Source organism: Myotis myotis, unplaced genomic scaffold (genome assembly GCF_014108235.1).
Source record: "Myotis myotis isolate mMyoMyo1 unplaced genomic scaffold, mMyoMyo1.p scaffold_m19_p_30, whole genome shotgun sequence".
NCBI classification, from domain to species: Eukaryota; Metazoa; Chordata; class Mammalia; order Chiroptera; family Vespertilionidae; genus Myotis; species Myotis myotis.
Window position 1 is genome coordinate 1,641,637 of NW_023416336.1, and position 24,093 is coordinate 1,665,729.

At 44.8% G+C, this 24,093-nt stretch overlaps 1 protein-coding gene across 4 annotated transcripts; it reads right to left on the reverse strand.

Moving 5' to 3' along the window:
- Positions 1-1,603: 1,603 nt before the first annotated feature.
- On the reverse strand, positions 1,604-24,072 carry UNC50 (unc-50 inner nuclear membrane RNA binding protein). Of its 4 annotated transcripts, none has more exons than XM_036302217.1 (6): positions 24,007-24,072; positions 22,867-23,150; positions 21,592-21,712; positions 5,995-6,134; positions 5,805-5,906; positions 1,604-1,831 (listed from the first exon to the last, which is right to left on the reverse strand). In XM_036302217.1, the coding sequence occupies exons 2-6, from the start codon at positions 23,144-23,146 to the stop codon at positions 1,695-1,697; spliced, it is 780 nt and encodes a 259-aa protein (XP_036158110.1). In that variant the 5' UTR covers positions 23,147-23,150; positions 24,007-24,072; the 3' UTR covers positions 1,604-1,694. The 4 variants fall into 4 exon arrangements, with proteins under 4 accessions (XP_036158110.1, XP_036158112.1, XP_036158109.1 ...); XM_036302219.1 differs by having other exon boundaries at positions 23,916-24,069; XM_036302216.1 differs by having other exon boundaries at positions 22,867-23,146; positions 23,916-24,029.
- Positions 24,073-24,093: the final 21 nt, after the last annotated feature.

Genomic DNA, 24,093 nt, shown 5'->3' on the forward strand with positions numbered 1-24,093 from the left:
TTGTCACTGTTGCAGTAAAAGTGTAAAGTCTGTGCTAAAATCAGGTGTTTGTTGTGGGGAGTCCTCAGATGTTAGGGAAGCTATTCCATGTGCCCCTTGCTGCTAGCACTGCCTTGGTTTAGTAGCTCGCAAACTGTCCCGGAATCAGGTTCGGTACTCAAGTGTGAGTAGCATTTCATGATTTATTTGCAATGCTCAGTGTTTGCTGAAAACATCTTTTGAATACATTTTCTGAGCCTTAAAATGGTGATATCGCCAGTACTGTACGATGCACTGCCAGCAGATTTGATACTCTTCATTAAGTATAGACAGTAGTGTTTTCTAAGGAGATTTAGAAGTCAGCTGATTCACATAACCATCATGCTTCATTTATGGAATGAGAAACTAAAGTGTTTTCTCGTTGAGAACACTGCGGGAGAGGTGGTGTGCGCATCCGGGGAAGTTTCTGGAAGTACCCTTGGAGAAGCTGCCTGAGGAATTCGTTTCCCAAGTTGTACTCACTTTTTTTCTCCTTAATGTATTGTACATACTCCTTACAAGGTCGTTATTGGTTGAATGGGTAATACCTGTAGTAATATTTTAGGTACCTGTTAAATTTTCAAAGGAAGCTTATTTTCAAATTTGCTGCTGTAACTTAATAACTGGTCCTGTTGACGGTGCCTTTCATCCCTGTTTGTGCCACACCATTCATGTGTATTTGAAATAAAGACGTTTAAAAATCCATGCTGAATTCAAGATTCCCTCTAATAAAAATATAGGTAAGACTTCATGAAGCAAATTTTACTGGTTTTAACACTGATATATTTGAACTATTTTCAATTAGAAAACAGCAGTGGATCCTCTATGTGGGTTTTAGAAAACCTTGAAAGAAAACCTTGGTGTTGAGACAGTGGTTCTCAGTGTGACGCAGATACTCATACATTATGTGCTCTGCTCAGCTCCCAAATTAAGAGCAGCCATCACGGGCCACCTCACGCTAAGAAGTGTGTTTTTTAGCAGAGAAAATGCTCTTAAAGATATTTAGGGCCTGAAGGTTAGACTAAGATCATATGCTCCCCCCCTACATAAATGTTTAAAATACAGCCCTGACCGGTTTGGCTCAGTGGATGTAGCGTCAGCCTGCGGACTGAAGGGTCCCAGGTTCGATTCCGGTCAAGGGCATGTACCTTGGTTGCGAGCACGTACCCAGTAGGGGGTGTGCAGGAGGCAGCTGATTGATATTTCTCTCTCATCGATGTTTCTAACTCTATCCCTCTCCCTTCCTCTCTGTAAAAAATCAATAAAAATAAATTTTAATAAAATAAAATACAGCCCAGTAGTAAATGGAGGCTGAGTAAGTACCTTGTAACAGTGGGGGGCAGGGGAGCATATGATTATGTTCTTCAAAAAGAACCTTTTTCAAAAAGGATTCACATTGAAAAGTTATGCCTAATTTCCTCATGCCTTTCGTACTTTGTATATGATTTTGTGTGCAAATAGAAGAAGACACGCTTTAATTTAAAAATATTTATTATAGAAATGTACATTTAATTAGTTTTAAGGAATGTATGACAATAGTGTTAACATATATTTCCTCAAATTCACAAACTTTACACCTTCAGGATATCTACAATAAGAGTTTATTTACAAGTTTCATAAGAAATCACTTCACCAATACTGTTGACACAGTTAAGAGGTAACAGTCTCACTTTTTTTCACTTCACTCTGTACTTGTAGAAAGAACATAGTGCGTGGGTGAAGTTCCATCCTAGTGCTAGTGACAGCCCGTACAGCAGAACGAGGGGAGCAAATGGATAGAGAAGAATCACTGTATTTTTCAAAAATGGCAATGCTGGAAAACAAACAAATCCAAATTCACTTTTTAAATAAGGAAATGTGACTAATAAATGAACATCCTGAAAGACAGCTCTTCACAGCATGGGCCAAAGAGGAACACTTATTTCAGTCAGTAACATGAAGCTATGTAGCCAGAACCATCCTAGATCTTGCTGTGTTCTGTGTTGCCTCCTTCCTCACGCTGGGAAGAAACCCAGAAGGGAGGTTATTTTAGCACAAAGGCTGAGCAAGAAGCAAGTCCAGGACAAAGACAGATTGAGAACGCAGGATAAACATCACAAATGTTAATAAAATTGGTGGTGAGTTTAAACCCGTGACAGCTTCGGAAACCTCTAAGAGTCCATCTTAAACAGTGGGTCTCAGCCTGTGGGTCGCGACCCCTTTGGGGGTAGAATGACCCTTTCACAGGGGTCGCCTAAGACCATCGGAAAACACATATATAATTACATATTGTTTCTGTGATTAATCACTATGCTTTATGTTCAATTTGTAACAATGAAATTGGGGGTCACCACAACATGAGGACCTGTATTAAAGGGTCGCAGCATTAGGAAGGTTGTGAACCACTGATCTTTAAGTACCAGAGACAGATAATATAATAGGAAAAACAATGTCCAGCTATTTATTTTATTTTCCAGTGTAGAAGGTAAGGTCTCCACTAGCATCCCAAAGAGCTGAAACTCAATCAAATCTGTGCCCAAATCCATGTTTGTTTCTTGCCCTTCCTACCCCATGCATTCTTACCTAAATACCTCATACAGGAAGCACCAAATTGTAACTGACCTATACTCAAAGAAGCTGTTCTAAACTATAGGGAGTTACCATAAGTGATAAAAAGTCCACTGAGAGCCTGGCCGGCATGGCTCTGGTTGAGCGGCAACCTATGAACCAGGAGGTCATGGTTCTATTCCTGGTCAGGGCACATTGCAGGCTCAATCTCCAGTGTGGGATGTTCAGGAGGCAGCCAATCAATGATTCTCTCTCATCATTGATGTTTCTCTCACCCTCTCCCATCCTCTCTGAAAAAAATATGTATGTATATATTTTTAAATCCACTTAGAGAAGCCACAATGCTGCAGCATGCCAATCACAATATGACATATCACAGGCCTCTCCCCTGAACTGGAGAAAGGATTCCCGATACCTCAAACAAGGTATTACAATTTGAGGTATTTGGCTCTATTTAATGGAGATCATGTCTTAAAGGAAAGCCAACATAAATATTTTCTCATATTAAGAAAAATGAACTGATAGGATTTAACAATATTTGCAAACATATCCTCAGGTCAGAAGTTGGGCCTGATTTTCTGGAATCATCTACAGACCATATCTATAATAATCTCTACTAATAAAAGCATAACATGCTAATCAAACCAAACAGTCGAACAACCTTCTGAATGAAGCTGGGGCTGCAGCCCTGGGATTGAGGCAGCCGCCTTGCTGTGAGGAAGGGATCAAGGCAGCTGCCGCAACTGCGAAGGCCCACTCTTACACGAATTTCGTGCATTGGGCCTCTAGTAGTGATTATAAAAATGGAAAACGAGGCACTCAAGTTCATATGCCCATTCATCTGACCAACCTTTTCCTCTCTAACCTACCATTGGTAACTCAAATCTGAAAGCCTGGCGAAAAAGGAAACTGGTTGTGGGTTCCTGTAGGTAACGTGGAGATAACCAATATGCTTTAACGTGGTTCCTTGAAATGACAGAATTTGTTACATACCAACTATGCCACTTTTGAGATGTGTGACCATGGACATGTTAACTTAATCTCTCTGTGCTTTGTTTCCTCATTTGAAAAATGGGGCTAAGTAAACCTATCTATAATAATAAAAACATAATCCTATCTAATAAAAGAGAAACATGGTAATTAGCGTACAACCGCTACCCTTCCCATTGGCTAATCAGGGTGATATGCAAATTAACTGCCAGCCAAGATGCCTGCCAGCAGGCAGGCAGGCAGCTTGAGGCTAACATGAGGCTTGCTTGCTTCAGTGATGGAGGACTCCAACGTTCCCCGCCTGCCTTGCCGGCCTCTGAGCCTGCAGTTTGAAAAATTGTAACAAATATAGAAGCTAAACAAAACCCCAGAAACCTGCTTTCAGCGAGCTGGGATCTCAGAGCTGGAGTTATACATTGTTTCGATTATAGAACCGAAACAAACCAGATACCCTGCTTTCAAGAGCAGAGGCCTAAGAGCTGGAGCCTCAGAGCTAAAGCTGGCCCAGAATTTAAAAAAAAAAAGAAAAAAAGGAGCGGTTGGGAGCTTCCGTCACCCGCCAGCCTGAAAACAGCCATCATCCCCTCACCCAGGCTGGCCAGGCACCCCAGTGGGAACCACCACCCTGAAGGGTGTGTGACCAGCTGCAAACAGCCATCATCCCCTAACCCAGGCTGGCCAGGCACCCCAGTCGGGACCCCCACCCTGAAGGGTGTGTGACCAGCTGCAAAGAGCCATCATCCCCTCACCCAGGCTGGCCAGGCACCCCAGTGGGGACCCCCACCCTGATCCAGGACACCCTTCAGGGCAAACCAGCCAGCCCCACCCATGCACCAGGCCTCTATCCTATATGGTAAAAGGGTAATATGCCTCCCAGCACTGGGATCAGCGGAGCTGCGAGGCCTCCTGGCACCGGGATCAGTGTGACAGGGGGCAGCGCCCAAACCCCCTGATCGCCCTGCAGCTCTGTGTGTGACAGGGGGCGGGGCCACAACCTCCCTATGTGCCCTGCTCTGTTCCTGACAGGGGAAGGCGCCCCAACCCCCTGATCAGCCCTGCTCTGTGCCTGATAGCGGGGAGCTCCCCAACCCACTGACTGCCCTGCGGCTCCGTGTGTGACAGGGTGTGGCGCCCCCACCCCACCCCCCCCACGGGCCCTGCTCTGTGTGTGACGGGGTAGAGCCATAACCTCCCCATCAGCCCTGCCCTGAGTGTGACAGTGGCGGCGCCCCAACCCCATGATCGGCCCTGCTCTGTGGGTGATAGAGGGCGGTGCCCCAACCGCCCCCCACGGGCCCTGCTCTGTGTGTGATGGGGTAGAGCCATAACCTCCCCATTGGCCCTGCCAAGTGTGACAGGGTGCAGCGCCCCAACCCCCTGATCCGCCCTGCTCTGTGTGTGACAGGGGGCTGTGCCCCAACTCCCCTATTGGCCCTACTCTGTGAGTGACAGGGGGAGCTCCCCAACCCCCGATCGGCCCTGCTCTATGCGTGACAGGGGGAGCTCCCCAACCCCCTGATGGGCCCTGCTCTGTGCGTGACAGGGGGGAGCTCCCCAACCCCCTGATCAACCCTGCTCTGTGAGTGACAGGGTATGGAGCCCCAACCCCCCTGATGGGCCCTGCTCTGTGAGTGACAGGGGGCAGCGCCCCAACCCCCTGATTGGTCCTGCTCTGTGCGTGACAGGGGGTGGCGTCGCAACCTCCCTATCGACCCTGCCTTGAGTGTGACAGGGGGCGGTGCCCCAACCCCCCAATCAGCCCTACCCTGAGCGTGACTGAGGGTGGCGCCCCAACTCCCCAATCGGCCCTGCTCTGAGCCCGATCAGGGGCTGCACCTAAGGATTGGGCCTGCCCTCTGCCACCCGGGAGCAGGCCTAAGCCAGCAGGTCGTTATCTCCTGAGGGGGTCCGAGACTGTGAGAGGGCACCGGCCGGGCTGAGGGACCAACCCTTCCCCCCGAGTGCACAAATTTTTGTGCACCGGGCCTCTAGAGTATGCTAATAAGACCAGTTGTCCTCTGGACGACCTTCAGGACGAACTGTGGCTGTGAGGACTGAGCGCCTTGCACAAATACTGTGCATCGGGCCTCTAGTATTATATAATTATGAAGATTAAATGACATAATTCATATAAAGTTCTTGAGGCAGTGCCTACAAAGGCTCCATAAAAGTAAGCTAATTTTATTACTGTTACAACTTACCCCTCTCTCTGTTATATTTTTAGTCAACCAAAAAAATTAGTTACTTACCACTGTATCCCAGGAAGGTTATATAGATGTAATAGCCAATAGCAATCAACCAGAAGGTATTTCCAACCAAATATCCAATAAATGTGTCTGTTAGGATGACATCTGCCAAAGAGATACAGACAATGACTCTCTTTTCATTGCACACTATGAAGACATTTAAAAAATATTTTGAGAAGTAACTGCTACTTACGATTGATGAAAAACAGTTGGATGAAATGTAGAATTACTAGGAGAGGATAAAAAGCATTCAAATGCACATCAAAGGCATAGCCCCACTCCACATCATAGTCTCTGCTCTGCCGTTTAACTAAATACTTGTTAGAGATAAACCTGAAGAGCAAAATTAAAATTTCTTTTATAATACAACAAAAATTCTATAAGTATTTACTGACTAGCTTCTATGTACCAAACATTATTTCATACACTAGAAATACAGCAATAAACATAACTCAAAAATCTCTGCCCTCAATCTAGGGGGAGTATACTGACAATAGAATGTTAAGTGTATGGAATGAAACAGTAACCCTGCTGGGTACTCAATTGGTTGGAGCATTGTCCCATACAACAGAAAGCTGCAGGTTTGATTCCCTATTGGTGCACATACCTAGGTTGCAGGTTCGATCCCCAATCGGGGTGCATACAAGAGGCAATTGATCAATGTTTCTCTCCCTTCCTCTCTTTAAAAATCAATGAAAACATGTCCTCAGTGAGGGAGGAAGGAAAGTGGAAAGGAGGGAGAGGAAGGAAGGGAATGATCGAGAATACAGAGTTGAAATGCAGTGTTAGATATGATGGTCACAAGAAAGTAACATCTGGGTGATGACCCAAGGCAGTGATGGGAATTACCTGGAGCAGAGCATTTCAGGCAGCGAGGCCAACACAGAGGTGGAGGAGATTGAGTACAGAGGAGGTGGCAAGGTGCCTGGTATGTCTGGGGAGTGGGTGAGGAGACCACTGTGACAGGAACAAGTAAGCAGGGTTGCAGGAAATGAAACCAGAAAAGAAATGGGGAGCCAGATCTTACAGAGTCCCTGGCCATTTTAAGACCCAGTATTTTACTCTGGGTGAAATGAGAAATCACTATTTCCCAGGAGAGAGGCACTGTTTTGACCAGGTTCCTCTAGCTGCCACTCTGAAAACAGACTACAGGGACAAGAATGGAAGTGGAGACACCAGTTGAGGCCACTTTGAGAGGTAAACAGTAGTAGCAGTGCCAGTGGGGCCATGTGGGACATACTATAGTCAGATGGCGGCACCAACAGGAACGTAGGTGCTGGATGTGGAGTATGTGGGGGAAAATGTCAAGGATGACTGATTTTTGCCGTAAACATGTGGAAGGTCAAGCTGATATTGACTGAGGTGGGGCAGGAAGGAGAGTGCAAGAGATTGAATTTGGACCTATTGTGTGCAAGATGCCTATTAGTAAGGATTAAGAAATACATGGCAGGACCATGACCCAGGCACTCGAGCAAGGTGGGCCAAGACTGTCAGACCCACGTCTCCCTGGCTTGTCCGCAGGTCTCCCAGTGGCCTGCCTCAGCTACCGTGCTTCCAGCTGGCCTGACAAGGTGACCCCAGCACTGTTTGCCCTGTAACTTCCCGTGGCTCACACACGCTCGCGCTGTAGTTCCCACTCTATGGCTAGCCCCTGGGACTTGCACAGACCGTGCCAGCTACAGCTCCAACCAGCCTGCCCAGGCAGTCCTGGTGAGGACCCCTGGGTCTCCTTGTGGCAAACACCCAGCCCGTGTGGCTTGCCTCTGGGACTCCCCAACGCTCTTGAGCAGGGTGCCTAGTATGTCTGAGGAGTGTGTGTGTGGCTTGCCTCTGGGACGCCCCTTGAGCTGTGGGGAGTCCCAGGGGTAACTCCAACTACCTGGCCAAGGCAACCCTGGTGCAGCTCGAGCCTTGCTCTCTCTAGAGCAAGCATGTCAAACTCGCGGCCCCCGGGCTGCATGTGGCGCACAATGAATATTTTTCTGGCCCAGCCAGTATAAAGGTATGTAAGAAACATTTTAATAAAAATTTCATGACTTAATTTTTACAGCATCCTGTTATAATTAATAACTACAACGTTCGCTAATGACTGATTACTATAATTGTGTTGCACTCATTTCCCTACACGCCTTATGCGCAGGCGCACCATTTCTCTACACCATTTCTCTAATACTAGCAGCTGATTGCCATATCATTAGTCTTGGACTGACTTGTTTGGTGTGCGCAACAGGAAATATTTTGCTTTTGGAGGACAAGGAAAGTAGGTTTATTTGCGCTACGCTTATTAATTTGTGCAGTTATTCAGTGTTTGGTAAGTTAATGTTCAAGAAAAAATATTAATTTTTATTAAAATGTTCTATTATGTCTCTATTGAAATAAACCCACGTTTCTATGAAAATTGAAGCTTTCGTTTTTTTATGGCCCATCTAAACTTAAACCTTGTTTATTTGGCCTGTGTTAGCCTTTGAGTTTGACATGCTTGCCCGACAGCACATGCACGCTCCAGTGCCAGCTGCCCCGCGAAAGACACAAACCCATGCCTTTAAGACCGGGAGAGGTTGCTGTTTTGCCTAACTCATAGAAACAAAGAGAAAGAACCAAAATAAGACAAAAAATAGGTTCTAAACCAGGGGTGGGCAAACTTTTTGACTCGAGGGCCACAATGGGTTCTTAAACTGGACCGGAGGGCCGGAACAAAAGCATGGATGGAGTGTTTGTGTGAACTAATATAAATTCAAAGTAAACATCATTACATAAAAGGGTACGGTCTTTTTTTTCAATAGTTTTATTCATTTCAAACAGCCCGCGGGCTGTAGTTTGCCCACGGCTGTTCTAAACAAAAGACCAGAATTAGAAGTAAATGAAATGGGAAAAAGTTACTAAAGACTTAAAAAAACACTGATTAAGGATACCCACCAAACTCAGTGAAAACATCAGCAAAGAGAAAATATAAAATAAAACCAATTAGAATTGAACAGTAACTGAAATGAAAAATACACTAGAGGGAATCAAGAGCAGATTAGTTGATGAAAAAAAAAAATTGGTCTGTGAAGTGAAAGACACTGAAGTGGAAATCACCCAATGAACTAGCAAACAGAAAAAAGAAAACGGCTGACGGTCAAGTTGGCAGAGTAGGTCAACTCTGAACTTGTCTCCTCCCAAGATCACACCAAAATTAGAACTAAATTATAGAACAACCATTGAGAACCACTTCTAGTGTAGCTGAACATTAACGATCTAGAGGCAGCTGCATGAAGACACAGGAGGGCACATACTTGGACCGGGCAGGTCCCACCCCCACAGTGTGGCAATTACGAAACGGCAGGGATATGTCAGCTGTGGAGGTGCGAGGAGTCACAGCCCCACACTGGACCCGCAGGACCAGCGCATCCAGTGGCAGGAAGAGGCGTCCCTATAATATCTGGTTGTGCAAACCAGCTGGGATTGTGTTCAAAGACAAAGGGCTGCTAGACACTAGGGCATTGCTCTTAAAGGGACCATGCACAGAGTCACTCACAAACTCATATACTCTTTAAGCTAGTGAAGGGGCTACAACTCAGAACAGTTTCAGAAACATACCGGGAAGAACTGAATTTAACTTCAGAGTAAGGGCTGGAGCGGCAGGGGTCGGGACAACTCACACCAGGGATGGAAACACTGGCAGGCACCACTGTTCCTGGGTTCATCTCTCCTCCCACCCAACCAGTTCTGCATATGTGGGCACCAACTCTTTCCATAAACTAACATTGTTCCCTCGTCCTGATCATTCCCTAAGACCCCACCCAACCTGCTCGCCAGGCCCGTGCCTCTTCAGAGGGCCCTCTGCATTAGCAGCCCGTTTTGGCTTGCACTGCAGACTGTCCCCCAAATCTTCACACCTCACACAAGTGAGGGCTGTCCTAGGCTTGCACTGCAGACTGTCCCAAAGCTCCGTAAACCCCAAACAAGCAGCAGCTGGGACCTTGGTGTGCATTGTAGCTCTTCCCAAGCAGCCCCAAGCCCAGTACCAGGAGAAATCGGCCTCAACTTACATTCTAACTCCCATCAGGTGGCCCCAAGCCTGGGATAAGTGGAGGCCAGACTTGGCCTGTAATGTAGTTCCAATTAAAAGGCCACAAGATAGGCACAAGAAGCAGGCAGCCTCAGTTTGCAGTATAGACTCTCCCAAGCACCTTCAAGCCCAGCACAACCAACCAACCACAACCGCAGGTCACTTTACAGCTCTTAACAAGAGTCATCGAGCCTAGTGGTGGCTCAACTTGGCCTGCACCAGAATCCCTCCCCAAAGTTCCAGCCCCAACAAACCTGGTAGACAGACGGCTTCAGACCACACCAGAGTGCCACCTAACAAAAGGTGCACCCAAAGAACCAGCCCTGGCACCACGGTTCTGCTAAAGCAACAAGCCGATCTGTGGGGTTAGTAACTTGTCTGCTGCAGTCACATCCAGCCAACACAGTCAGTCAACCAGAGATGGTCAACACCAATAAATGGTGGTGGCGTAGCAGCAACTACAACAGGAGGGCACACCCAACCCACACAGGGGAAGCCCCTGGAGCAACCAGCTCAGGTGACCAGAAAGACTGCAGAACTGTGCCGAGAGGACACTTTCTACATAAGGCCACTCTGTCAAGACCAGGAGACATAGCTCTTCTACCTAATACACAGCAATACACACAGAGGTCAGTCAAATGAGGAGACAAACAAACATGTCCCAAATAAAAGAGCAGGGCAAAACTCCAGAAGAACTAAATGAAATGACGATAAGCAACCTACCAGATGCAGAGTTCAAAACACTGGTTATAACAATTTGCAATGAATTTGAGAGAAGAACAAGTGAACTCAGGGAAAACTTCAGCATAGATACAGAAACATAAAAAGGAAAATGGAAAACTGAAACAAGAACCAATCAGAACTGAAGAATACAGTAACTGCAGAAGAATACACTGGAGGGAATCAACATCAGGTTACAGCAGAGGACTGAATCAGTGATATGGAAGACAATGTAGCAAAAAACACCCAATCAGCATAGCAAAAAAGGAAAAAAGAATTTTAAAAAATGAGGATAGGTCTCCATTTTGTTGGCATTTGCCGTCCCGGCGACGCGTCGGCCATGGGGAGCGTCCTGGGGCTGTGCTCCATGGCGAGCTGGGTAAGGCGGCGTGGGCGGCCTCCGGGGGCCGGCGTGGGGGGCGGGGGAAGGGATTTGGGGGCCGCGGGAGGACCGGCGGGGACGTGGCGCCCCTCCCAGCAGGGAGCGCCTGCCTCCCCGTTTCCCTCGCTCTTTCCCCGGGTCACTCCGACTCGGCGTCGGGCCGGGCTCTTGCTAAGCGGACCGGGTGGCCGCGGGGGACAGCGGAGATGGGAGGGCGACTCCGATGGAGCAGTGCAGAGAGCTGAGCCCCCCCCCCCCGCCCCCGTCTTTGTGGAAGGCCGCTCCCCGTTCCTCCAGGCCCCCTTCCGTCGCTTTCCTGTCTGCCCGGGCCCTGGGCCCTGGGCCCTGGGCCCTCGCCGCGCAGACTCGAGGCCCTTCCCGCCCGAGCGCTCCGTCTCCGCGCCCCCCTCCCCGCCTCCCTGCCCGCGCCCCTCTCCCCGCCCCCCTGCCCGCGCCCCCGGACTGCGGCACCGCCCTCCCCGGGCCGCCCGCCTCTTTGTTCTGCGCTCAGGCGGAGCTGCCCGCCATCGGGGCAGCCAGGCTGTGATGATGGCACAGGAATAGCGTTTTGAAATAAGTAGCCCTATCGTGCGACGCAGTCCTATCATGCGGCCGGGTCCTGTAGGAAGAAATGGCTCTACGTGCTTCCCAGGCGACTTGGGCATCTGGAAAAGCGGCCCGTTCTGCAGGGTTCAGCGCCCTGCGTCTTTTGACACCGAGCATGCCGGTGTCACCTGAAATTTATTATGCGCACTCTGCGTTTTGATGAGGTAGCGTTGTTAAGAACGAAACCATTTTTTATTTTAATGGCAAGATTTCTTGATCTAGGTGGTACAAATAAACTTTAGTTTAAAATAACCACACTCTCCCAAATAAAAAGTAAAACATTGATATTACAGTTAAAAAAAAAAAAAATGAGGAAAGCTTAAGGGATTTCTGGGACAACATTAAGGCCACCAATATTCACACCATAAGAGTTCCAGAAGGAGAATACAGGAAAAAAATGGATTGGAAACCTGTTTGAAGAAATAATGGAAATCTTCACTAATCTGGAAAAGGAGATATACATACAAGTCCAGGAAGTGCAGAGTTTCAAACAAGATAAACCCAAAGAGGCCCACATCAAGACATATCATAATTAAAATGCTAAAGGCTAAAAACTGAGAAAATCTTAAACATAGCAAGAGAAAAGCAGTCAGTTATGTACAAGGGAGCCCCGCCCCTACCATAAGACTATCAGCTGGTATCTTACCAGGAATTCGGCAGGCAAAAAAGGATTGACACAAAACAATCAATGTGATGGAAGACCAAAGCCTACTACAAGATTACTCTAACCAGCAGGATATCATTTAGAATTGAAGGAGCACAGTATCCCAGATAAGATAGGCTAAAGGAGCTCACCACACAATACCAGTATTACAAGAAATATTAAAGGGACTTCTTTAAGATAAAAGACCAGCCCTGGCTGGTTTGGCTCAGTGGATAGAGCACTGGCCTGTGGACTAAAGGGTCCCAGGTTCAATTCCCGGTCAGGGCACATGCCTGGGTTGTGGGCTCAATCCCCAGTGTGGGGTGTGCAGGAGGCAGCAAATCAATGATTCTCATCATCATTGATGTTTTTATCTCTCCCCCTCTCTCTGAAATCAATAAAAATTAAAAAAAAAAAAAAAGAGTCCAACAGTTAAAACTGTGGATCAAGCAAGCAAGCTGGTAAGAAGGTTAAAAGACAAAGCAGGAATTACAACAATAAATTAAGGGATGCACACAAACACACATGCAAAAGAAGAAAAAAGTAATGACAAAACAAACATGGGGGCTGTAAAAATTGTAGTGATTACAGAATATGTTCAGAATTAAGTGATAATCAAATTGAAATAGACTGCTATAACTATAACTAGGTATATGGTTAACCACAAACCAAATATCTACAAGAGATGTATGCAAAATAAAGAGAAAGGATTCCAAACACAACACTATAGAAAATCATCAACATACTTCTTCTTGAACGCAAGAGAGTAGGAAAGGACCAGAGATCAGCTGTTTTCTGATTGTTTTTGTAGTTTAACAATCAGAAAACAGCTGATAAAATGATATACCTACCAAATTACTTTAAAAAATGCTCCAATAAAAAGACACACAGTAGCTGAATGGATTAAAAAAAACAAACCTGTACATATGCTTATCTACAAGAGACCCACTCCAGATAAAAAAAAACACACAAAACACACTAAAAGTAAAAAGGATAAAATAAGATATTTTATGCAAATGAAAACAAATAAAAAAAGTTGGGGTAGCAATACTTATATCAGACAAAATAGAATTTAAAACAAAAGTAACGAAATGAGAAAGGCATTTAATAATTATAAATAGGTCAACTCAATAAAAGGATTTAACTCTTGTAAACATATATGCATTCCACTTAGGAGTTCCCAATTATAAAAAGACAATATTGACAGACATAAAGGGAGAGATTGACAGTAATACAATAATAGTAGGGGACTGTCACACTTTACTGACTTCAACAGATAGATCATCCAGACAAAATAATCAACAAGAAAATAGTGGCCTTGGAGCACCTCTGCCTCAGCTCAGAGTAATGCTGTAAGCACCACAAGCCCTGCAACCCTACCACCAGAAATGAGGGGTGGAAAATGCACTGTTAGCCAGGGAGGAGACTGTAACTACCCAGGTCAGGGTACTGCTAGAACCAAGGGATGGATGGAGACTGAAAAAGCTGTGGATCTGTGGGTGAGCCAGGAGTGCCTGTGGTGGAGAGGAACCAATCCTCCCACCTGGGAAGTTCGCACTGATCTAGGCCATGCAGCAGAACTCAGAGCCAGTAGAGGGGGCTGGAGGACACACCCAGCATTGAGTCTGAGGGACCCTTTATTTCCTGGAGGACCTCTTGGCAGGGAGCAGGATGGGAACGAGACAGTAGGACCCAGGAAGGAGGGTCAGCCCTGCCCACCTAAAGCGCACCTGCAGAACAGCTGCTTCTGATCCACCTTGCAGTGACCAGACTATGGGCCGCAAATGTGTGTGCTGCAGCTGACTCTGGTAGTGCAGGAGACTCAGATATTTGATTGGAACCTGGGCAGTGCTGAAAGTTTGGAGTGCCAAAAAGGCCGACTCTTTTTTAATCAATTTTTTTGTTGTCGTTGATTTTGCTTTTATCCCACCCTGCTTGAGATGGCAGCCAGGGGGTGCCATGCCAGCAAGCCAGGCAGAACTGAGGCATTGAAGGAGAGGAAGTGGCTGCCCACTCTCCTACTATCTACAGGCACTATACCCAGCACAAGTCTGCTCAAACCATCCTGGCCAAGACCATGGTAGCCCCGCAGAGTACAGTTCCATGGGGGGAAGAGATAACTCAGAACAGGGGTATTCAAGTGTGAGACTCCAGCTAGACCCAGCCTCTGGCTATGGCGTTTCCATTGATGGACTATGTGGGCTCTGCCTATCAGGCTTTAGTCAGGTTGCCAAGGACCAAGCAGAGACCATGACTCACATCTGTCTGTACCAGAGCAATTCCTGGGTGGCCCAGGATCAATAGACCAAGTGGTGAGATTCAACAATATTAGAGCAAAATCCAGCATGCTCCACACACAGCAGATCCAAGGGTATTTTTTTTCTTTCTCTTCTTTTTTCTTTCATATCGCTTGTTTCCTTCCTTTTATTGTTTTGTTCCTCTTTCTCTGTTCGTTTTTTATATTGTTATTTTTAACTTTTCTTCTTTTCAATTTATTCTTTTCCTATTCTAAATTTTAGTATATTCATTATTTTTAAAATAATAATTATTTCATTTATTTGTGTTTTCCTTTCTTTTTAATTCTTAGACTACTAAATTACTTTCATACTGGACTAAATTCTTTTCCTTCTTTGCTTCTACATCTTCTTTTGGTTCTTCTTTTTTTTTTTTTACACCCTCTAATTCTTTGATCTCATGTCTTTTATTATTCCTTTTATGTTTACAGCTCTCTTTTTATTTTATTTTTTAGCCTTTCTTGTTGTTTGTTTTGCTTTTCGAGTTGTTTTCTATTTGGTCTTGCTTTGTTCTCTTACCACCTGTATAACATCTGTAGGTAGGGTTGAGCCTTACTGCAAGTTGGAGGAAATCCCATCCACAAACAGAAAATCAACAAACGAGACCAAATTACAATAAGAGAGCCCAAATAACACATACGAGGGGGACGCTGCTAGACTATCGAGCTCTGGAAATCAAAGAGACTGCACCACTGGGTCCAACAGGGCACTTTCTACATAAGGCCATCCCATGAAGACTGGGAGGCATAGTAGCTCTGATAGACAGAAACAAACACAAAGAGACAGCTAAAACTGGGAGACAAAAATAAGCCATCAAATGAAAGAAAAGGAGGAATCTCCAAAAAAGAAAAGAAAAAAGAATTAAATGAAATGGAGGTGAACAACTTATCAAACACAGTTCAAAGTAATGGTTATAAAAGACGCTTAAGGAACTTAGAATTTCAAGGAACTTAGTGGGAACCAAAACAGCATGAAAAAGGAAAACAAAACCACAAACAAGAAATAGTCAGAAATGAAGAATACTATATCTGACATTAGGAATACACAGGAGAGAACTAAAGGTGAATTGGATGAAGCAGAGGATTGAATCAGTGATTTGGAAAACAAGGTAGAAATAAACACCCAATTAGAGATCAAACAGAAAAATAAGTTAAAAAGCAGGATAGCTTACGGGAACTTTCAGACAACACGAAATGTAACAACATTTGCATCATAGGGGTATAAGAAGGAGAAGAATGTGAGGAACAAATAATGACACAAAACTTCCCTGACTTGGTGAAGGAAAAAGTCACACAAGTTTAGGAGGCAAAGAGAGTCTCAATCAAGATGAACCCAAAGAGACCCACAGCTACACACATAATTAAAATGGCAAACATTAAAGACAAAAAAAAAAAAAAAAAAGTAAAGGCAGCAACAGAGAGACAGAAAGTAAAACAGGAGGGAGTTCCCATTAGACTGTCAGCTGATTTCTCAACAGTAACACTTAAGGCCAGAATCCAAAACTACTCTATTCAGCAAGGCCATCAGTTAAAATTGAAGATGAAATAAAGACATTCCCAGACCACAAAAAAAAAAGGCTAAAGGAGTTTATCATCACAAACCCAGAATTGCAACAAATGCTAAAGAGGATGGTGTAAGAAGAAATAGAAACTCAGCCATATCATTAAAATGTCCATACTACCCAAGGCAGTCTACAGATTCAATGCAATCCCTATTAAAATACCAATGGCATAGTTCACAGAGCTTGAACAAATACTCCAAAAATTTATATGGAATCATAAAAGACCCCGAATAGCTGCAGCAATTTTGAGAAAGAAAAACAAAGTTGGAAGAATCACAATACCAGATTTCAAGTTATACTACAGCAGTGGTTCTCAAACTTCTGGCCCTTTAAATACAGTTCCTCATGTTGTGACCCAACCATAAAATTATTTTCATTGCTACTTCATAACTGTAATGTTGCTACTGTTATGAATCTTAATGTAAATATCTGATATGCAGGATGGTCTTAGGCGGCCCCTGTGGCCAAAGGGGTCGCGACCCACAGGTTGAGAACTGCTGTACTGCAGAGCCACCCTAATCAAAACAGCCTAGTACTGGCAGAAAAACAGGCATATAGGTCAGTGGAACAGAACAGAGAACCCAGAAATTGACCCAAGCCGTTACGCTCAATTAATATTTGACAAAGGAGGCAACAGCATACAATGGAGTCAAAAGGGTCTCTCTGATAAATGGTGTTGGGAAAATAGGACAGATATGTGCAAAACAAACAAACAAAACAAAAAACTAGACAACCAACTTACACCATACACAAGAATAAATTCAAAATGGATAAAAGGCTTAAATGTAAGTTGTGAAACCATAAAAATCCTACAAGAAACCATAGGCAGCAAAATCTCAGACATCTCTCATAGCAATATGTTTACAGATATATTCCTAGGGCAAAGGAAACTAAGGAAAAAAATAAACAAATGGGACTACATCAAAATAAGAAGCTTCTGCACAGCAAAAGAAACCACCAACAAAATGAAAAGAAAGCCTCCTGTATGGGAGAACATATTTGGCAATGATAGATCTGATAAAGGATTAATATAAAAAATATACAGGGAACTCATACAACTTAACAAAAGGAAGACAAACAATCCAATTAAAAAATGGGCAAAGGACCTAAATAGACACTTCTCCAAAGAGGACATACAGATGGCCAAGAGACATATGAAAAAACTAGAGGCCCGATGCACAAAATTTGTGCAAGAGTAGGCCATCGCAAACCTGGCTGCCTTGGCCCTCACAGCCCTGGCTTTGTCTGGAAGGTCGTCCGGACAGTTGTTCCATTGTTCGGCCATTCGGTCGGTTTGCATACTGAGCTTTTATTATTTAGACTAGAGGCCCAATGCATGAAATTCGTGCACTGGAGGGGGGGGGTGTGTCCCTCAGCCCAGCCTGCACCCTTTCCATCTGGGACTCCTCAGAGGATGTCTGACATCCCTCTCACAATCTGGAAACACTGGCTCCCAACCGCTTGCTTGCCTGCCTGCCTGCCTGCCTGATTGCCCCTAACCACTTCTGCCTGCCAGCCTGATTGCCTCTTAACCTCTCCCCTGCCGACCTGATTGATGCCTAACTGCTCCCCTGCCAGCCATATTGCCCCCAACTGCCCTCCACTGCTGGCCTGGTCGCCGCCAACTGCCCTCCCCTGCCAGCCTGATCGCCCACAAAACTGCCCTCCCCTGCCGGCCATCTTGTGACGATGTGGGGGAGGCCATCTTGTGATGATATGAGGGCACGAAGGCCACCTAGGCTTTTATTAGTATAGATGCTCAAAGTCACTAATCATCTGAGAGATGCAAATCAAAATAACAATGAGGTACCATTCTCACACCTGTCAGAATGGCTACCATCAACAAGTAACAAGTGTGGAGAGTATGTGGAGAAAAGGGAACCCTGGTACACTGCTGGTGGGAATGCAGACTGGTGCAGCCACTGTGGAAAACAGTATGGAGTTTTCTCAAAAAATTAAACATGGAACTGTCATTTGACCCATTGATCCACTTCTAGGAATATATCCTAATAAACCTGAGACACAAAACAGAAAGAATGTATGCACCCCTATGTTCATAGCAGCACAATTTACAATAGCTAAGATCTGGAAACAGCCCAAGTGTCCATCAGTAGAGGAGTGGATAAACAAGCTGTGGTACATTTATACCATGGAATACTATGCAGCAGTAAAAAAGAATCCCTTACTCTTTGGGAGGGACCTGGAGAGTATTACACTAAGTGAAATAAGTCAGTCAGAGAAAGACAAGTATCACATGATCTCACTCATACGTGGGACCTAATGAACAAAATAAACTGATGAAGTGAGTGGATCCAGAGATGTGAAAGCATGAAACAGATTAGAGAATCTCAGAGGGAAGGTGGGGGATGGTGGGTGGGTGGGAAGACCACTGAAATAACTTGTATGCATATATGCATAACCCATGGAAATAGACAACAGGTTGGTGAAGGCCTGGGGCGAGGTGCAGGGGGGCAGGCTAGAAGGGGTCAATGGGGGAAAAAAGAGGACATATGTAATACTTTCAACAATATACATAAAAAAATTTGTTTAAAAAGAAAGAATAAAACAGTATGGAAATTCCTCAAAAAATTAAGAATAAAGTTACCATATGACCCAGCAACCCCTCTTCTGGGTATCTATCTGAAAATTTTGAAAACATTTCTTTGCAAAGATATATGCACTCCTATGTTCACTGGAGCATTACTGATGGTGGCCAAGACATGGAAACAACTAAAGTGCCTTTAGCTAAGTGACTGGAAAAAGATGTGTTACATATATACAATAGAATACTACTAAGCCATAAGACAGGATGAAATAGTGCCATTTGCAACGTGGGTGGATCTTGAGAATATCATGCTAAGTAAAATAAGCCATTCAGAAAAAGAACCATATGAGTTCACTCATATGTGGGATATAAACTGAAAGTTAACAAATGAAAAAACAAGAAAAACAAACAAAAACTCAGACACAGATAACAGTATGGTGGTTACCAGAGGGAAGGGGAGTGGGGGAACAGAAAGGGTAAAGTGGGCCAAATATGTGATGACAGAAGATGATTTGACTTTGGGTGGTGGACACACAATGCAATATACAAATCATGTATCACAGAAATGTACTTGAAAATTATATAATCTTATTAAGTAATGTCATCCCAATAAATTTAATTAAAAAAGAGGACCCAAATAAAATTATAAATGAAAGAGAAGTGACACCCAATACCACAGAAATACAAAGGATTATAAGGAAATACTATAAACAATTGTATGCCAACAAATTGGACAACCTGGAAGAAATGGATAAAGTTTTAGAAACACACAATCTTCCAAAACTAAGTCAAGAAGAACCAGAAAATGTGAATAAACCAATAACTATTAACAAAATTGAATCAGTATTAATAGAAACAACAAAAGCACGGAACCAGGTAGCTTCACAGGTGAATTTTAGCAATCATTCAATACCTATCCTTCTCAAACTACTCTAAGAAATTAAAGAGGGAGGCTCCTAAGCTCATTTTAAAAGCCGGCATTATCTTGATACTCAAACCAGAGAAAGACATTACAAAAAAGAAAATTATAAGCCGATATCCTTGATGAACATAGATACAAAAATCAATATTAGCAAACCAAATTCAACAATACATTAAAAAGATCATATCGTACACCAGGATCAACTAGGATTTATTCCCAAGATGGAAGGCTAGTTCAATATCCACAAATCAGTTAACATGATGCACCACATAAACAAAACAAAGGATAAAAATCACATGATCGTATCAATAAATTCAGAAAAAGCATTTGACAAAATCTAGCATCCATTTATGATAAAAGCTCTCAGCAAAGTGGAACATACCTCAACATAATAAAGGCCATATATGACAAATCACAGCCAACATCATTCTCAATGGGCAAAAATTAAAAATGTTTCCCTTAATATCAGGAACAAGACAGGGATGTCCGCTTTCACCATTTACATTCAACAGGGTACTACAAGTCCTAGTCACAGCAATAAAACAAGAAATAAAAGGCACCCAAATAGGAAAGGAAGAAGTAATTAATAATGGAAGAAGTAAATAATTTGTCATTATTTGCAGATCACAAATCTTCATTAGTCATTCAGTGTCACCCTATACTCTCAGACCTAGTATGCTGTCCACATTTCTATGTTTTTCCAGTTGGTACTAGAAATCATTGATCCCATCACTCTCCAAACACTTCCTCATGTTGGTTCCTGTGGGATGACCACAATTATCATATCTTATTTTTAGCTCCTCACACCATTCACAAGATAATGTAGGTTCTCAAAAACATACTAAGTCATTTTAACCTACAATATCATTCACAGTCATACCAAAGGTACTAAACTCCAGGATGACTTGGTTTCTGTGGCCCTCCAGTCAGTGCATTCATGCAGAATGCCTGCTACAAACTATTCCTTTGAAAGAGTATTTATTTATAAAATAAATAAATTTTATTTTTCCATTTACCATATTCTCCATGGATATTTTGACAATAAATATGTGACTTACATTAGCAGCATTACTTTTAGGCCAGATTTTAGAATAACAATTTATTGACTATCTAGCACATACAAAATCTCTACTGTACTAGTCAGAAGTTATAAAGGAAAATAAAAGGTTGGTATCTTCACAGGTTTTACAGATTCAGAATTTAGTTTAAGAGTATTGATAACTACCATTTATTGAGGACGTACTATAAGCTAGGTGCTTTTCCTACCACAATCTTCTCAAATATCTTACAAAATAGATAATTCCATTTTACAAAAGAGGAGTCTGGGACTAAGAGTTACATAGTAAATGACTGAGCTGGCATTTGAACCCAGATCTCTCCGTGGCTAAAATGCTCCATGCTGGTTTCTCTGATATACACTGATCACCAGCCCTACTCAACCACAGGCCCACTTCAAAGCTCAACCACCACATCCATTCCCTTCACACAGAAGCCCTGTATCTGTGAGAACAATGAAAAACCAAACACCAGATTTACATTCAGTACACTTGTTGTTAAATTAAACCTAGACAAAATCAGACTGAGAACCCTTCGAATAACATTTCTGCGTGTGTGTTTCCCTCAGTACGAAGGAACCAAAAATTTAATGAGAAAAAAAAATCATTCAAGTGTGCTACATTTAATACCAAAAACTAAAAGTAACATCACCTTCTAGATCTTATACATTTAGTGGTGACCCACTGACAAATGAAGCAGAAAAATAAGCCATCATCCAGACAACTTTTGGCTAACTGCATATTATTTTTGCAAAATCAGGAATTTTGTCAGTATGATATAATCATCAATTCACTTATTTGCTGCATGCACTTTGACAATATAGACCACACTTCAGAGTATTTTCTGATACAGGTAGACACAAGAGGCAAGTCGCACCAATCTTGGTAGTCAAAATGGATGTTCTCAGTTCACCTATTTTGTTTCCATTTTCATCCGCTACTGTACCTGTGAAGCAAGGCCTAAAGGAAACCCTATAGCAGTATCTGATGAATCAAAGGTATGGGACTTACCACATTAGAGTTGAGATGAGAAGACCAACGCCCACACAATCTATGAACACAACCCAAAGGAGCAGCTTTATCATCTTAAAAAATCCCATGTCCAGCACAAAGCCAAATCCTACAGTGGACACTGAAAGAAAGATTTACAAGATTCATCAGGCACTTTGCAAGGCTCTGGGGATACTGGACACAGCCCCTGCACCTCCAGATGCCCTCGGTCCAGTGGGGGAGAGACATGAAAACAAAACCTCCAAGATGTGTGCTATGGGATTAAGAAATGCAGACCAACGTGGGGCATGGAAGGGCCACTGAGCTATCTCGTTTACCAAGAAGGACCTCTTCTGTCTGTGCTTCACCAGGGTGGCCCAGCTTCTCAGTTAAAGGTGAGAAAAACCTCACACTTCAACGCCCTAAAGACGTTCCCTACACTACCGAAGAACTTAAAAGTTTCTCAAGTTCCTCGGTTGATCTCTTCCCCTTACCCCCGCCCTCCCCTACTTTCCTTCTGGGGATTGATAGCCTGATTGCTGTTTCTCAGTCTTTGGGTCTGTCCCTTTTCATCAGTCTATGTTGTTCTCTATAATCCACAAATGAGTGAGATCATGTGGTATTTATCTTTCTCTGACTGGCTTATTTCACTTAGCATAATGCTCTCCAGTTCCATCCATGCTGTTGCAAAAGGCAAGAGTTCCTTTTTTTTTTACTGCAGCATAGTATTCCATTGTGTATATGTACCACAGTTTTCTAATCCACTCATCTGCTTGTATACATGTATATAAGCCAAACCAATGGACATGGACAACGGGGGGTTGGGAGCATGAGTTTGTGTGTGGGGGGGAGGTTGGGGGTTAATGGGGGGGATGAGGACACATTTGTAATACCTTAACTAATAAAAAAAAAAAAAAAAAAAAAAGTTTCTCAAGTTCCTAGCAGCGTTTTTACAACTCCCCCTCTGCATTTCCCTGATGGTGAACAGCAATTTACAACCTTGACGTTCCTCCCTGTTCACAGTAAGTTTGCCTTTGGGGACGGAGGTATCTATCACAGCGGTTAGGAGCCACCGAGTGCCTGTTCCTCCGCTTTTTCATGTTCCCAGGTAACCGCGTACTCTGGCAACGGCTTGGGCCCTTTACAACCAGGAAGAATACAGAAAAGAGGCAGCAGCTTTAAATGAACCCAAATTCCGACCCACAACAGTTTACAACAAAAGAGTCCCCAAATGGCAAGTCCGATCATACGCTCAATTTGTTTTTTCAACTGTTCTGCAGACCAGCGCACACTTACCGCACAGCCAGACACTTAGCAGCACCAAGAAAGCCGGGTCGTCTCTAGCCCACTGATCCTTCGTCTGCTTTCGGTAATGAAAGTTCCTGTAGACCCTCTGCGGGGAAGTGAACAGGTAGAGCATCTGCCAGCCAGCAAACTCGAAGTCCATTTGCCGGAAACGGAAAAGCCTCCTCAGGTATTTGTAGCGCTTCGCCCCCGCCGTGTGTCTCGCTGCATCCCTGGAATTCAGGGCTCCGTTCCCCTGCAGCGGGGAGCTCGCTGAAGTACTTGGTAACATCTTCCTGGGGGGTGAAAACTTTGACTAGGAACAGGAAGGACTCCTCTTCCGAGACATGCAGGTGGGGGGTCGCCTGACACTTCTGCCCCACTCCTTCCTTGGGAAGGGACAGCTGGCATAGTGGCCAGGGGCAGCACCACACCATTCTGAACCATCACAGCAACGCCTAACACCTACCGGGGCCATATCTCAATCAGAGAGAGAGAGAGAGCGCTCAAATTCTGGCTCTCAACCCCGTGCTCCTAGGTACCCGCCTCTACGTAAATGACCTCATCACACAGGTGGTCCATCAAAGCATTACCAGTTCCCCAGAAGGTGATTTAAAAATAAAGCAAAACTAAAACCCAGTGTTTTGCTCCACGAAGAGTTCATCGGGAACGACACCGTGGGAGACGGGTCGGACCACCCCGAAGCCAGGCGAGCGCCCCGGCGGCCTCCAGCTCCGCTCCCGACTCCGGGCGAGTCCGGCCGCGGGCAGGGCCGCCAGAGCAACAAACAAAGCCGCCCTCTCACACCGGAATCCGACCCAGGCGCGCCGCTGGGGTCAGCACGTCCCACCTGCCTGGCCATGCTCGTACTAAACACTGGTCCTCGTGTGTCTGAACTTCAACTCTAGCTGGGTCCCCGGGTCCTTCCCGCCCCCACCGCCGGCCCAGCTGCGGGCCCGGCCTGTCACTCCAAAGCCGAGGGGCGTCGCTCCGCGGCGGACAGAGGAAAGGGCACCGGGCGAGCCCGCGCCGCGTCGCACGGAGCGCTCCCCAGAACTCACCGGGCGCCCCGCGGCGGCCTCCACCGGCGGCAAACCCCCGCCCGCCACCTCGCCCAGCAGCCGAGCCGAGCGGAGCCGCCGTAGGACCTACTTCCCTTCTCGAGACCTACGCCGCTCCCCCGGCGCGACACGTGACGCGAGCCTACTTCCGCCGCGCGCGGCCTCCGGGGACTTGTAG